At 40.4% G+C, this 17,264-nt stretch overlaps 1 protein-coding gene across 2 annotated transcripts in view; it reads right to left on the reverse strand.

Annotated features, from left to right (window-relative positions):
- Positions 1-338: 338 nt before the first annotated feature.
- Positions 339-17,264, reverse strand: part of PBX3 (PBX homeobox 3) — a 225,853-nt gene continuing 208,927 nt past the window's right edge. The window contains exons 6-9 of one of the 2 annotated variants that reach the window (XM_003407730.3): positions 5,647-5,812; positions 4,304-4,416; positions 3,432-3,521; positions 339-672 (exon numbers count right to left, since the gene is read on the reverse strand). In XM_003407730.3, the coding sequence (XP_003407778.2) occupies positions 580-672; positions 3,432-3,521; positions 4,304-4,416; positions 5,647-5,812 (462 nt within the window). In that variant the 3' untranslated portion in view covers positions 339-579. The remainder of the gene's footprint in view (positions 673-3,431; positions 3,522-4,303; positions 4,417-5,646; positions 5,813-17,264) is intronic. The other variant, XM_010587625.3, reaches the window with a different exon arrangement.

Consider the following 17,264-nt stretch of genomic DNA (forward strand, 5'->3'; position numbering starts at 1 on the left):
AAATGATGCTACCAGTCTCTGACCTAATTATAACATAAGAGATTGCAACACAAATGTGATGAGGAAGATTTTTAAACACACCCATCCTTAACAGAGATAGCCAAACAGCTCTTTTATTCCAACTCCATTAGTGATATGAAAGAAAGACAATCAAAATCTGCGATGGATATGCAAGAAGTTAAATTTAGGTAAGGTGAATCTTTGCTTCTGCTTTAATGATTGAGGTTTAGCATATGTTGTACTTTTTACCCTTAAGGCCAAGTAATTGGCAACTGTGAAACCATTAATGTAAAATATTGATAATAAATTATGATAAAATAGCTACAGGACTGTCAACAATGTTAAATCTTGGCCTAATTGGATAAAGTGCTTTTTTTTTTTTTTTAACATTGTGTGTTTTTAAGTATAAATACAAATGATTATGATTCCTTAAAAAACAGATTTACCAAGTTCTCTAATAAGACAAGGTTTTACAGTAAAGCTGTAGATGGTGGGCTACAAAAACGCTTTCCTTTTCCTCCTATTGCTCTGAATGCACTTATCAAGGCATGTCAGCTCAGGGAAAAGTGTTGCCAGAGATTAGTTAGAGGTATCAGAGTGCACACTTCCTGGGCCTTCTGTAGGAGAAGTCACAGAAGATGGAGTTGTTGCGTCCTGCCAGCCTCCATTAGCCTGAAAGGAGAAACACAGTTCAACGGGTGCACGTCTACATATTAATTCTACTCCCCAATTTAAAACACCCAGATGACAACATGAGAGCAAAGATGCATTAGCAAATGTATTTTCTAAACCCACTTTGGCAGGAGTTTGAAGCATGTGTTAAAGTGGGATTAAATGCATGTAAAACAAATCCATCCCACCAAGTGAAGACTTGGCAATAAATCAGCGTGCTGAAGAAGGGCTTCAGCGAGTCCCAGGCTGGCACAAAGTTCATCCTTTGATTCGCTGGTAAAAATAAAGTGACTAGAAAAGGAATCTTTTAAGAAGGGAGTAGGAGTGAAGCCCAATGCAATGCCTCAGCAAAACCCTGAGCTCTGTGAAGTATAAACTTCAACTCAGTTTAATCCTCGTTTCCATAGAGAAGAAGTTGCCTACCCTTTTCCAAACACATCTGACAACCAGCTAGTATAACCCTTGGAAAATGAAGGCCAGAATTTCCCTCCAAATAGGATCTTCCAGACTAAAAATGCATGAACTATGGAGGAGCACACACTATTCAAATCTGTATTCCAATTATCTATAACTGGAGCTCCTATTTGGGATGTTGCTACTGCTTTTCACATGCCGCTGGCCCTTCCTGCCTCAGACCTGCATCAACAGTAACAGTACTCAGAAACAAATTTGCCTTATGTCTTGGCCTATAGAGGCAATTGCTGAAATCAATGTCTGATCAGATTTCTGCTGTGGCAGACAGCTTGTCGCTACATATTTTTATGTCAGTCAAGAAGAGGGAGGTGTTGGGCTAGTGAGTTGGAGAACACTGAGTGGAAGTGACGGGACGGACCTTTCTGGAGCGAAAGCAAGGGTTAGCTGGGCTGACTTCAGTGCCTGCGGCACAGACCAGCTTTTGCTGCTATGTTGCCCCCAGACCAGGACCTCCCATACCAGTGTCAGTGTGAGTAAATAAGGTCCCCCCTGTCTCCCTCACATCCGTCTGCAACTTATTCTGCAATTTCATCCAAAGTGTCTTCTTCCAGGCCTGTGCCACTAGGCTGCTGAGGACTCTGTCTAGATCCCTGTCCAGCCTGGATATGGCTTTTAGATAAGCCTTGTGCTGGAAATTCTTCTTTCTCCAGGGATCTTTGTTCTTAAAGAACCCCCTGTCTTCTGATTTACTGCAGAGTTCTGCATATAAAGTATTTTTCTTCCCTCTAGGACCACAGGGAAAAGGGAGGGGGGAATAAACAATTCCACAGTGATGACCACAGTCAAAGGGAAAAGGATTTTGCAAGCTTGCGGCATATCAAATTCAGGTGGGGGTGGGAATGGGAGTGTTTTAAAGCATCAGCTGGGTGGGACTGGATGATGACATGCCCATGTTTGTTAGTGTGGACTATAAGCAATCCTCTTCTCTATCTAAAAGGTAAGCTGTTTTCCCCTCAGGTATGAAAATCTACTTAGAAAAAGAAAAACTCTTACATAGATACAAGTCTAAAGATATTCCATCTGAAGTAAACATCATTCCTCTTTTATCCAAATTTATAAACAACAAATGTACAATATTTTTACCCAGCGTGGCAGCTGGAGGAGAGGTTGTCAGCACACATTCTTTTTTTTTTTTTCAAAATAAATTAATCCTTACTCTGGTGGTTTGAGATTATGCACTGTATTATACAACAGCGCCTTATCAAGCCTCATCAGTGAAGATGGAATTCATGTCTGTAAAATGCTGCAAGCAATCACAGTTTCATATTTTATCATGTTGATAAGGATATCGCACATTCTCTGAAGCATTTCAAAACACTTAAATGAGAAAGGAGAAATGCAACTAAAAGGCTTTTTATATGGTTTGTTGTGGATTATTATGAGTTATTTATAAACCCAAAAAGAAAGATTTGACATTTCAAATGTAAAAGATTTGAGTATTTAATGGTCCTTTTTTCCCTTTACAATTGAACATCCTCAATCACTTTTTAAATCATTAATATTTACTCTCATAGCAAGCCAAGGCCCTAAACAGGGAGAATTTGTCCATTTTCTTCCTGACTCTTACTACCATGCGTTGAGCAGTTCATTTCCTCCCTAAGTCTGGAATCCCAGGTTCTGCCTACCACTCCACCCCAGCTCCACCATGGTGACCCAATGGCCACCACGGCCCTCTCCCAGGAGCTGTATTACTTGCCATTTTCCATCCATGTCAGGATGGGGAATAAAGTTTTAATGAACTGGTTCTAAAAGCTAAAATTATTTCCTATATCTATTTAATTAAAAATTGAGAGGCATTAAAGATGCTGAACATGTCTTGCATCCCACCTTGACAATGTAGCTATATGCTTTAAAAGTAAAATTCTTTGTTTAGCTTGGTTTGTTGATCTGCCTGGGCCAACCAAGGTTATCACCTTCACCTGCACTGCATTTGGGAATTTTTCCTGCTGCTTGATTCTGAGATAAATGATCTGTTTTTCACCATCTCCCTGGAACACAGCATGGCCTGTAGGAAATGGCAACTTAATGGGCTGATGCTTAAGTCTCTATTGATGACAGAATGCCAGTCACTCCTGGGCATCTGTGAGGACGTCTAAGGGCATCTACGTAACATCAAATGTTTAGGTTCATAGAAGAAAAGTGGAGTAAAGATGCTGCCTTGCTATCCAGCAACAATGATCAAGATGAGAAGCCATGTCAAATGGCCATTGATTTATTTATTAGTCACTCCGTTTGCCTGACACTGTTCCTACAGCTCTTTGAATCTGGTTCCCCAGAGTACTCACATTTAAATTATGTGGACTGTACAGTGAATTTCCTCCAAGGCCATCACTGTAGCCTCCCGTCTGATTGATAACATGACGGAGGGTATCCACCTAGAAGTGAGACGAAACAAAATTCATCATCACAAATCTATTAAAACATCATCACTTACAAAAGGAAACAATTTGAATTATGTGTGCCACAAGGGTTTAGCATCTTCAGTGAAAGACGAATTTATCAATCAAATGTGACTGGCAGAATTTCAACAATTCTTTGCATATTTACTCGCACATGTTTGTCATGCTAGTCAAACAATAACATCTTCGTGGCAATGCAAACTTTCGATTGATAGCAACCAAATGTGTGTGGCTGTGGGTAAAAACCTACTTATAAATATGTACACTAAATCTTCCTTTCTCTTTCTCACACACATACACACAGCCCTGTATGCATAAAAACAAGTAGTTGTTTTCAATTAAAAGGATGAGAAAAGAGTTGAACCTGGAATCTACTTTAAGAACTCAGGCATTTGTACTCTGACTTAAAAAATAAATGGAAATGAAACACAGTAATATGTTCTTAAACCATACATACGCTCACACACACAATTTTTCTGTTCTATTTTGACACAATGATAGGATGTACCCAACCCCTCTCCATGAGCTCAAGCCAGAGCCGAATGCATTCACAAAGTTTATTAGATCTGAATCATCAAATCATCACTGTTCATTTGACTTCTCATTAAATTAAATGGTGGGGCAGATAGGTCACATTTGAAAACACCCAGCACTGGTTCTGCACAGATGTGCAGACCACTATCATGGGGTCAGAGTAAGGAGTTTTGAGCCCAAACCCTACCCTGCTAGAAAGGCCCCAGTTGGGGCATTTCTCCTACCTGTGATTGCACATTGGCTCCGACTTGGGACCCTTGGTAAGAATCCCCATTCAGACTCTGCATGTTCATGAACATGTCCCCAGAATTTGGGAGGTTAAAAGAACCAGAAGAACCTGGAAAGGAAAGAGTTAAGTAGCTGAATAACAGAGAGCTACACACAATCCTCAAAGACCTAGATGCAGGCAAAGCAGAAAAGGTGCAGAAGGAAAAACTGTGTACAACATAAAGCATTTCCAGATCTAAGAGTATGGAGAACAACTCCAAGACTTAGGTCCTGTGATGGGTTTTGCATCTAGGAAAGTTCTATCAATGCGGAAGCCCAATAAGAAACAAACAAATCAAAATAAAACATGAAAACACTGACTAACTGGCCTAGAACCTTTCTCTTGTTTCCATTTATTTCCAGGACTTAATCATTAAATGAGCCCTTCAACATCATTGATTGTCATGGCGGACAATTACCTAGAGAAGAAAGGTTTTTCTGAAGCTTTTTCTTACACGTATGTTTTACCTACTTTGCTTTTACCCATTACTATGTGCCATTAAAAAGAGATGGCGGGGGGGGGGGGACACAACAAACAAAAAAAACCTCATATGCGGAACTTTTAATGATATACTTAAAAGGCCTCCTTATAATAGTCCCCTGAACTGTTACTCCAGTCCATCTGTTTGGGCTTTCGTGGTTATTCAAGTTTTCTGTAATTTTAAGATGTTTCTAACTCCATCACAAATGTCACATAAAATTTGGCCAAAATGTATTGTATGAGGAGTCAAAAGTATTGCATCGAAGTATTAAGGGCCATATCCTTAACAGCTAACAACCTACTAATCCTACAAAGCTAGCACTGCTTGGACAGTAGTAAAGAAATGCTAAAAAGGAAAACAGGATAGAGTCTGCGGCGACATTAGGTAGAAAGCACTGCTGTACTTCAACCCAACATTCCAGCTTCCTTATGCACAGCAACAGTTAAATTTCACACTTGTGCTATTTCATTATTCGACAGACCATTATTGACCTTAAAGCGATATATGGAACAGTATCACCAAAATAATTACTAGTGATAGCGCCTTGCCTGATTGCTGAATTAAAAACCACTATTAAATGTAAAAGTTCCAGAATCCACCAGAAAAGAGTGGTGTTCTCACTGGGGACAGTGGGTTTACAGCTCTGGCCATACACTCATTTACCCATCCCAAGAACAAGCCCACATTTTAACACAAAAGAACATTCTTCCTTTATAACTCCACTGTGCCCTCAGTATGGCTACCTCCTGGCCTGTGGGACAGGGCTTTGTGGCATAAGGCTGCCTGGCTCAAGTAGGGAGCAAGCACCCTGTACGCACCAGAATTTGGCGTGGTGGGTGAATTGGTCTGGTTGTTCTGCACAGCTGCGGCTACTGCATGTGCGGCTGTCACGGCTGTCTTTGCAGCGTAGAGGTTGGCTTCTTCCTGAAACTTGCCAATATTCTTCTTGTACCTGATTCGTTTGTTGCCAAACCAGTTGGATACCTACACGTTACAAAGACATGGTGGGGAAGGGGAGGAGAGGTCAAAAGGAAAAAAAAATAAAATGTCAGGCTTCTGATATTAACTGTTGGACACCAAGGGGATCTACCTCAGGGGAAACACAATTCCTTGCTTGTAATTTTACATCCTATGGATAATGCACCACCAACGAGCAACAATTAAAGCTCTAAAAGGAATGGTATTACGGTTCACTCTCTCTCTCGACAATCCTTTCAGGCTCCTTTGGAATAACACCGCATCTTGGACTTAGCCACAGTAACACTAAAATGGCTGATAGCACTGCTCATATGCAGAAATATCCAATTGGTATATCATGTATGAACATTCAGGCCCCCAAGAAGTAGCTAAAAGGCTGAAGGAGACATTTGCTAAGTTAGGTAAATAATAAATATGTGGGAAACAATGACTTATCTTTCACTTTGGGTCTAGAACAATTTTGGCAGCTGAATAGTAGAATAATATTTGATCTGCTGAAAAGAGCAGTATCAATTAAGAATGGATGAAAAATCCCTTTGCCTCTTGCCTTAGAAGACACTGTAAGTCTACCAACATGACTACTCATACTCTGCCAGTTAACACATGGGAAGGTCACAACTTGAAAACTTAAGAAATTCCGATAAGGTTAAATGTAAAAACAGAGGAGCAGCGTATTTCATTGGGTGGAAAACATTTATTTCTTTTGCAAACTACTTATGATGTCAGCCAGTACTAATGGAAGAAATGATCTTGGCAACAGACAGATTTCATCACACTTCATAGACAGCAAACCGCACCCAACACTCATCGCTCGTAGTTACATTACATGTTCAGGCACCTATAGAGCCATATAAAAAAAAAAAAGAAGCTAAAAGCTACATGACAATTTATAAGAAAGTACTCACTTGCTACACAAAAAGATCTACCTCTCTTTTGTTAAAGTAACAGTTTGAAAATACTTTTCAATAATTTCTTAATAATGTGTCCAAGAGGCATACCGCTGCGGTATTGGGCTGGGTGGGGTCACTGTTCTACCCTGAAGTTTACTATCCCCTATTCAGGGGCCCTGAGGAAAAATAAGGAGTGATAAGTAGCTCAGAGTCCTCCAAGCCAATTTGCACCAATGGGCAACCCTTGTTGATCATCTCCATCTCTGCCAAGCCTTTAATTGCTCTGGATAGTAGAACTTTCATTTGTCAACCTATGGCACTCATCCTTCCAGAAGCAGCCAAAGAGTCCTGCAAGGGAGCCACATGAGTAAGGCGGTGTTGGCCTTGATACTGTCCATATGCTGTCCTGGCCTCGGCGGGGGGGAGGTCACTGTGTGCTCATGTACACACACACACACAAAAATGAGCACACATTTGCAGACACACACACAGAGGACCCATGCAACAACCATGAACATAGCTTCAGCAGGCAAAAACCCATCAAGAAGTAAATATACTACACTTAAGGTTGGGACTATCGAGCCATTTCTATTCCACCATCATTTTCTTTTTCTGAAGGATTATGTATGTATCTTTCCTTCATATCAAATAGCTAAAAAAAAAAAACCTTGCTATCGAGTCAATTCTGACTCATAACGACCCTATGGGACAGAGTAGAACTGTCCCATAAAGTTGCCAAGGAGCAGCTGGTAGATTCAAACTGCCAATCTTTTTGGTTAGCAGCTGAGCTCTTAACCACTGCACCTCGTATCAAATAGTAGTGGTTACAACAACTATCATTTAATGAGCATCTCCTATGTGCCAAGCATTATGTAGAGACCTTTGCACACATTTGCTCATTTACTCTTAATCTCAAGGACTAGGTGGCTGATTGAGATGGCAGTTACACAGATGTGTACAAACAGTCGACAAACTATGACCCACACGCCAAATCTGGCCTGCCTCCTGATTTTATATGGTCAACCTTTTTTTATGGTTAAAATAAAAATCAAAAGAATACTTTGTGACACGTGAAAATTATGTGGAATTCATGAATAAAAATTTTGTAGAAATTTGTTTTCTCTCTTATTATATGTCAAAAAAAAAAAAAAGAAATCCATCGTCATCAAGTCAATTTCAACTCATAGCGACCCTACAGAACAGACCTGCCCCATGGGGTTTCCAATGTTGTAATCTTTATGGACACAGACTACCACATCTTTCTCCCATGTAGTGGCCGATGGGTTCGAACCACCAACCTTTCAGTTAGCAGCTGAGCATTTAACCACTGCCTCACCAAGGCTCCTCTGTTGTTATATGTTGTTATTAGGTGCTATCGAGTCAGTTCCGACTCATACCGACCCTAGGCACAACAGAACGAAATGCTGTCTGGTCCTGCGCCATCCTCACAATTGTTGCTATGTTTGAGCCCATCGTTGCAGCCACTGTGTCAACCCATCTCCTTGAGGGTCTTCCTCTTTTTCACTGACCTTCTACTTTACCAAGCATGATGTCCTTCTCCAGGGACTGATCCCTCCTGACAACATGTCCAAAGTATGTGAGACACAGTCTCACCATCCTCGCTTCCAATGAGCATTCTGGTTGTACTTCTTTCAAGACAGATTTGTTCATTCTTCTGGCAGTCCATGGTATATTCAATACTCTTCACAAACACTACAATTCAAAGGCGTCAATTCTTCTTCGGTCTTCCTTACTGATTGTCCAGCTTTTGCGTGCGTACGAGGCAACTGAAAACACCATGGCTTGGGTCAGGCACACATTAGTCTTCAGGGTGACATCTTTGCTTTTTAACACTTTAAAGAGATCTCTTGTAGCCAATTTGCCCAATGCAAAATTGTTATACAGATACCTATATAATACCCTTGATTTTTGCCCCTTGGCCTGCAAAGTCCAAAATATTTACTATCTAGCCTTTTATAGAAAAGTTGGCCAACCCCTTATGTACACAGCTGTCAAAAGTCAATTTACTGGATGCTTACGATCTGTGCATTTTATGAATGAAAACCATACCTCAATAAAAAATAAAAATTCATTCTAAAATAATGAAATATGACCTTCATTTCTACTTGCTGTATTCTACCATGCTAACTAGTTGTTGCACTCAAGGAAAAGCATGCCCTACCTCTGATTTAGCAGCTGTAGGACATTTTTTTTTTTTTATTTTACCATGCTAACTAGTTGTTGCACTCAAGGAGAAGCATGCCCTACCTCTGATTTAGCAGCTGTAGGACATACGTGTCTTTAATATAAGCCCTACTCCTCACCCTCTTTCAGTAAGGACTCCATCATGCCACCTTCAAGCCGAGTCTGTCAGATGACACAAAAACAACAGAAGAATGAGATTTAGCTAACTTTCACTGAATGCCAGCTCTGTGTTTCATGCAGACCTCTCAAAGCTCACACTTAACCCATTCAGCAATCCCATAAACTAAGTATTACCAGCCTTATTTTACAGATGGGGAGAAGGAGGCTCAGAGGAGGACAAAGGATCAGTCCAAAGGCATAAAATCAGAAAAAGGTGAAACCAGGATTGAAACCTAAGTCTTCTGACTCGAGCATGTTTCCCTTCCTTTTCCACTGTATTACTGCCACATCACAAGGCATCAGGAGAAAATGACTAGCTCACGTCGGGACTGTAACAACAAAGGGAGAGAAAACTTTAAGCAAGCTGATTAAAAAACAAAAAAGAAAACACTTTAAAAAGGCATCAACCCATGGTCAAAGACTCCCCTACAAGAGAAACTAGTGATTTCAAGACTCATTCCTGATGATACAACTGTAAATTACTCCAATAAAATAGAAAAGGGAATCATCTTAAGAAACCAATGTGCCCACATCAGGTGCTCTCAGAGGAGCCCAGATTTCACAGAACATAGAAAGCGGGGTATGGGACAAACTCATGCAAAGAGCATCAGGTAGTGACTGATATTTGTAAAATAAGCAAATGACAGCACAAAAGATATATCATTTTTTTTTGTTGTTGTTATTTCCAAAGCAAGATGATGAACACAGAAGTGATGAGGTAAAACAGCATAATAGAGAAAAGGTATTCAACTGCATGTCCTTACATTATTCTGCAAAGCCACCTTATTCTTTCTGTGTCCCATCTCCTTCCATTCACTCTGAGACTTGATGCCATCAATTAGCTACTTTTTCTAACTTTTTCTAGGGCCTTTTAAATCTCTCATTCTCTGTAAAATGATCAAATTTCCCCTAATATAAAACAAACTCATCTTCCCTTGACCTTGCTGCCTCCTTTTACCTTTAGTGGCTGCCAGACTTCTTGAACGAGTGCCCTATACTTGTTCTCTCAGCTTCCTCAATAGACACTCTTTAAGTCTTAGCAATCTGCCTTACAGCCCCACGTCTTTATGAAAACACTCACAGGGTATTGCTCCTGTCCCAAATCCACTGGCCCTTTCTCTCTCCTCACCTTGTTTGACTTCTCAGCAGTGTCTGATACTTAAAATAACCATCCTTCCTTCATAAAGTTCTTTCTTCGCTTGGTTTCTATCACATTGTACTTCTGCTTTTCCTCTAATGGAGTCCCTGGGTGGTACAAACAGTTAACGCACTCAGCTGCTAACCAAAAGGCTGAAGGTTTGAGTCCACCCAGAAGTGCCTCAGAAGAAAGGCCTGGCGATCTGCTTCTGAAAAATTAGTCACTGAAAACCCAACTCACGGCAATACCATGGGTCCTACTCTGAAACACATGGGATTGCCATAAATTGGAACTGACTTGATAGCAACTGGTACTGGGTCTCCTTCACCATCCGCTCCTTCCCTGACACAAGAGGGTGTGTGTATGTATCAGGGCTTCAAACGGGTTTGAACTGGTTTGGTAATGGCTGACAAAGTGAAACCAGAACAGGCCCAAATTTTCACAATTTGGGTGGTCCAAATGGAAATAATTACAGGTCAAAGTCCTGGAAGGGGAGACTTGGAAGTGGCATACTGAGCCATTCCAGGAGCCTGATGCGTGAGATTGGATTATTGGCAGGACTGTGGAGAGTGACACACATTCAAAGCACTGCAGTCGGCCACCACCTTTAAGCAGGGCACTGCCATTTCCAACTCTGCTCAAAATCCCACAGGCAAGAGGTTTGGTTGCTATGCAACACATATGCTGTCCTTGTTTTCTAAGAGGGAGATTAGGTTTCTAGCAGGGCTTCAACCACCATTTTTCTCATTCCTGTTATCATTTCGGTTCACCCAAATTTTAAAAATTTGAGTCTGTTCCAGTTTCGTTTCCTCAGCCATGACTGAACCAGGAAGAACTGGTTTGAAGCCCTGGGGTGTGTGTGTATATTCTCTAAGCCTCAGCTCTTGGCCCTTTTCTCTCTTTCTCCTTGAACAATTTTACCCATATTCATGACTTCAATTACCACTTCTGTATGAATAACTCCCAGATCTCCATCTCTATCCCAAACTTCTCTGCAGTTTCAGTTCTCAATTTTTAAGAGGTTTCCATACAATTGTTCTGCCACAAGCTCCAATTCAATAGGTCTAGAACAGAACCCACATAGCCTCTGAACTTCCACCTCCTTCTCTATTTTCTCTTTGTGTTCATGGCATCTCCAGCAATGTGGGACTTACTACGTCACAAAATACCTAATTCTATTGTTGAATAGTTCTAAACGGATATGCAGTTCTCTTTACTCTGAACTAAATCTAGTTCCCTTTCATTTCCACTCATGGCTTTAGTTTCGACGTCCAGACCGTCACAGTATTAGTCTACTCCTCCCAAAAGACAATACTGCAGAGAACTAAAGACTTATTACATACCCCCTCCTAATCTCTCTTTCTAGTATCTTCTTTTCTCAAATAATAGCACAATCATCTACCCACTTACTCAAGATAGGAACCTCCAAATCATTCTTAACTCCTCCTTTTCCTCCAGAGCTAGTCACTCTTGCCTTCCCATTGCCTACTGAAAAATTCTGAGGCCCTCAAACTCCTTAGTCCTGCAGGGCCTAACCTCAACCTGCCTTCTCTATCCCCCTTTATTGAGCCCCATATGTTTGAGGTAGGTGTGCATGATAGTTGTGTAGGATGTAGCAGTGGGACGAAGAGTTAGGAGAGTAGAAGGATAAGGAGGCAATGAGAGCATGAGTCAGGATGAACGGTAGGAATAGAGGTCAGTATTATGGAGGAAGAACAGACAGAATTTGGCCACTGATTAGCTGTCAGAGTCAGGGGAGAGGGAGAAGCCAGAAATGATGCTGATGTGGCACGCAGGCCTCAAGGAGGATGGAGACAGATGCTCTGGGAGGCATTTTTGCACCAGGTAACATCAGTCTCAGTGACCACTAGGAGTCATTGTTACAATAGGAATACGTGATTCTAACAACAGAAGTTCTGAATCAAGATGGAAAAACGACCCTAAAGGTATAAATTCTGATTATGCTTGTCAAAGTATGTTCTCTTAGAACCTATCTTATCTTCCATTACACATGTTCTTGGCCCAGGATGTAGACCTAGAGAAGTGGCTTGCAAAAAGCTCCTTAAATATATAACAACACTCTAGCTTTCCTGAATAAAGCTATTAGGTCTTAGAAAGAGTTAAATATTGAGTATATCCATAGTACCAAGGGGATATTCCTGGTTGAGAGATAATTTGGCATTTCTTAAGCATAATTAATGAAAATTCCCCAACTCTGAATTTAGCAACAAGAGCCCAACTTAGAATTCTCTTCTTCTAAACAATTCTCTGCTGTATTCCATACTTTATAGTTAATATTACCTTGACAATCAGAGAAGCTATAATACATTAATGAAACCTAGCCTGGAAAATCAGATTACAGCTTTATTAACATTTTCATAATTGAGGAATCTCTGTACCATTGAAGGTCTCATCTCTAGATATGTAAGAATCCTCTGTTTATGCATACCCCTGGACCAATCAAACAACAGTCATCACTAATAAAGGTTTATTTAATTCTCACAGTAAAATTTTAATATCACCAGCAGCCTGGGGAAGCTTTAGCAAGTGGATTTGCTTGACATTAGATCGTTCCTATTCTGCTAGTCCCAATACTTCTTAATCTTTAATATCAAGGCAATTAAAATTAATGGCCACTCATCCGAAGCTACTGTGGGCAGTGTTTCCTTGACATCAATTGTTTGATGGGATTACCTAGAGGTTAAACTAACAAGCAAGGTTTAATTGGAAGCAATGAAAGAAGCAGTGATCATACGTTATGTTTAACCTGCATAACCATATCTAAATGAGTACCTAAAAATGTTAAACTATTTCTCAAATTAAAATATGCACGTCACATTCTGATATCACAGATTTGAGTATCATAGCAATCAGCTATTAAGACCACACTGCTGCAACAGAAATCAGCATAATTAATGTATAAATCGACACTTAAGTCTAGGAATTTTTTCTATAAATTTAAATACAGATATAATCAGTTGCAAAAGAACCCCAGTGGGAAGTAACAAAAGCTACAGATCACTTGTAGGCCCTTTCCACACAGTGCTCATCGAGGGGAGGGCTGTACACACTGGCACTAAGTAAACAGAGCAGGTTCCATCTCTGTACATCAGTCCCAGAACAGAATCAAGGCAGGATATTGGTGAAGGGAAAGAGGGAATACGTTGTTCTGTGCTTCTCTTCTGAGCCTCGTGTCAAGGATTCACAACTCTGGATTGTGCAGAAGGCGAAGGGCCAGGCAAGAATTTTAAAATCAATTAAAAACAGGAATAAAAGCATAAATACTGTCCTTCTACTGATGTTTATTATTATCAGCCCCCATACTATAAGCCTTTGGTAATCAGGGGCAACGAGTAGTAAATATTGCTCAGGCTGCTGATTCTCTGGAAATCTTCTGCAAGGCCAAGAAGCGGCTAGAAAAGCTTCCAGTCTCTCTCATACTACAGCCGTGCAGTTCTCCCCACCCAATTCAGCTACACATTGGCAATTAATTTTAAAGAGTAAAAATGTTTTCCACATAATATAACAAGTAGACTCATCTTTGTATAGCACTTTAAACCTTTTCCAAAAAGTTTTATATACCATCTCATTTAGAACCCTGGATTCTTTGAGGTAGAGAAGTCAGACGTATGCAGTACTGCACAGAGGTTAAGTGCTTTGGACTCAGAGTCTGGTTCCAAATCCATTTACTGCGACTTTTGGCAGATTATTTTAGTTACTGTCTTTTTTCATATAAAATAAGAATAATAACAGTAATATAGTAATACTATAGTAATAGTAAATTCCTCACAGTGTTGTTAGGTCCATTATAATTTTGGCCCATAGCAATTATTCAATAAATGTTAGTTATTACTATCACCCATGCTTCATCCATGAAGAAACAAGAGACATGGACTGTAAATCGGGTGCCCAAAATCACACAGCAAAGTGTGATGGATCCAGAATTCAACCCCAGGACTCCCCATCAACATTTTCTTTTGTTACAATCTATTAAGAAATGCTTATTGAGCATCTCTATTATTATCAGTACCATACTAGGTGCTCTGAGGGGATGAAAAAATAAACACGTGGGTTCTGTCTGCCTAGAATTTACAATCTGGTAATGAAAACAATGTTAGACACTCCAAATAATTAGCAAAAAATGCAGGATGGTGGATGATCATACCCTGAGCTGTACAGTACAGATTCTAAGTGTAGCCGGGATTTGGAGGAAGAGAAGTCCCAGTAAGTCTGCAAAATCACAGAAGACTTCCGACGTAAGGAGGAACTTGACCTGGACCTCAGATTCCATTCAATCATACTTTTATTGAGACCCCATGTTCCAGAGATAAAAACCTCTAGAAGCTCATGGTGACACACAAATGAGCCAAACACGTAGGATGCTGCCTCCTTTTCCTGTGGACCCTTCCCAGATCCCAAAGACTTTCATTCTCTCTAACTTAACTCCCTTTTTCCCTTTTTAACCTCTGTCTTAGTCATCTAGTGTTGCTATAACAGAAATACCACAAGTGGATGGCTTTAACAAAGAGAAGTTTATTCTCTCACAGTCCAGTAGGCTGAAAGTCTGATTTGAGGGTGCCAGCTCCAGGGTAAGGCTTTCTCTCTCTGTTGGCTCTGGAGGAAGGTCCTTGTCATCAGTCTTCCCTTGGTTTGAGATCATCTCACCACAAGAACCTCAGGTCCAAAGGATGCGCTCTGCTCCCAGCGCTGCTTTCTTGGTGGCATGAGGTTCCCACTCTCTGCTAGCTTCCCTTTCCTTTTATCTCTTGACGGATAAAAGATGGCACAGGCCACACCCCAGGGAAACTGCCTTTACACTGTATCAGGGACGTGACCTGGTAAAGGGTGTTACAATCCCATCCTAATCCTATTTAACATAAAATTACAATTCCACCCTAATCCTCTCTAACATACAATTACAGCTACGAAATAGAGGACAACCACACAATATGGGGAATTGATACATACATTTTTGGGGGGGACATAACTCAGTCCATGACAACCTCTAAACATCTCTTTCATGACGAAAGCAGAAGAAAGTCATTCTGAAGGGAAAGCAGTGTTTCTGGAAGAGGTGGCATCTGAGTAGAGAACTAACAAGTGAGGATCACTTCTACTGGGGAGAATGAGATGGCAATGGAGAGGGAGAAGGCATTGGTGCCTGGGACTGAGCAAGAGCAAAAGTCCTCTGAAGCGCTGGCAGGCTCTGGCTACGGAAGAGGAAAGGGGTGAGCAATTTAGGTAACAGAAAGAGTGAAAAGGAGGGCTACACATTATCTCACACCCCTAAGTACTAAATATGCTACTGCCCAGTGGAGGGGACCATGCCTAGGATTCTAGAAAGAAGTGAGGACTGTGGTCTAGTGAGGCTAACTGGGGCCAGGTGTCCTCTGTGAGTGGTCCGCATGCAGTTTTGCTGGAATACTCCTTAAAGTAATTTAGAAAAATCATGTACCCCTCACACACTTTTTTCCTGCTTGTACATTTTTTAGGTTGGCATCTACAATTTTTCATTATAAGTACATATAGTTGCAAACAATGTTATGTCAGTATGTCATAAATGTTGACATTTTAAAATAAGCCTATAACACTATTCTTTAAAATGCATTCAACTGAATATAAATAGCAAAGCAATTTGCTTACCACTATCCATTTAAAAGATATATAAACATACTCTTCTTTAACAGTCTGAAATTTTACACTTTTTTGTTCTTAAAAGTGTACAGTATTTCCATTTAATTTCCCTCCCATATTATCCTAATGCAATATACTTTTATAAAGCACAGAAATTGAAATTTTAAAATTGTTTTTATTTCCTCCAACTATAAGGCTCTACATGTTTAATCTACCACTCTTCAAGCAGCAGTCAAGAAATCAAACGATATATTGCATTGGGCAAATATGCTGCAAAAGACCTCTTTAAAGTGTTAAAAAGCAAAAATGTCACTTTGAGGACTAAGGTGCACCTGACCCAAGCCATGGTATTTTCAATTGCCTCATATGCATGCGAAAGCTGAACAATGAATAAGGAAGACTGAAAAAGAATTGATGCCTTTCAACTATGGTGTTGGCAAAGAATATGGAATATACCATGGACTGCCAGAAGAATGAACAGATCTGTCTTGGAAGAAGTACAGCCAGAATGCTCCTTAGAAACAAGGATGGCCGAGACTCTGTCTCACATACTTTGGACATATTATCAGAAGGGACCAGCCCCTGGAGGACATCATGCATAGTAAAGTGTCAGAGAAAAAAGAAGAGCCTCAACAAGATGGATTGACACAGTGGCTGCAACTATAGCTCAAACATAGCAACAACTGTGAAGATGGCACAGCACCAGGCAGTGTTTCATTCTGTTGTACACAGGGTAGCTATGAGTCCAAGTCAACTTCACGGCACCTGACAACAACATGTTTAATATTTCCTTCTTGGCTTAAGCTATCATTATAATTAGTTCAAAATTGATCAAAGCAAAACAAATACTTATTTTGATAAACACATATGGACCATAAAAAGTATGATTTTATCAGACATGCCTTTCTTAATCAGATGGGTGGAGGGTTATGAAGTACTGTCTGTAGGGAGCTTTGTTATCACCAGTATTTCACATTATCCCTTGTTGGACACCCAAGTGATCCTCATACTTTGGGGCAGTGAACCATAGGGTGGGAATATTCCTTTCTTTAATAAAGAAATTATTAGCAGGTCCTAGAATTCTTAAAATATTTAAAATCAGACATGCTGTAAATCTCAAGTGGGAAAAGGGAGGAGGGGGAAAAAAACAATCCATATGATGCCTCTGCCACACAGCTTTCTTAGGCGGATCAATTTCAGGAAGCAATGTTACATAGATAAGAGAAGCTGGACGGTGAAGGCCTTAAAATCGTTTGTGCCCAAGTACCCTTTCAAAAATCTTCAGGTACTCAGTAGAGTATGTGTTGCCTTAAGTGATCAGGCTAACTCTGGTTACAACGTAAGTTCTCTGTATCAGCCAGGGCAGGAATCCTGTGGAAAGGCTATACCCAGAAAAGACCTTCAGCTCACCTGGGCAACCCCTTCAATGTCT

This window comes from Loxodonta africana, chromosome 9 (genome assembly GCF_030014295.1).
Source record: "Loxodonta africana isolate mLoxAfr1 chromosome 9, mLoxAfr1.hap2, whole genome shotgun sequence".
NCBI lineage: Eukaryota > Metazoa > Chordata > Mammalia > Proboscidea > Elephantidae > Loxodonta > Loxodonta africana.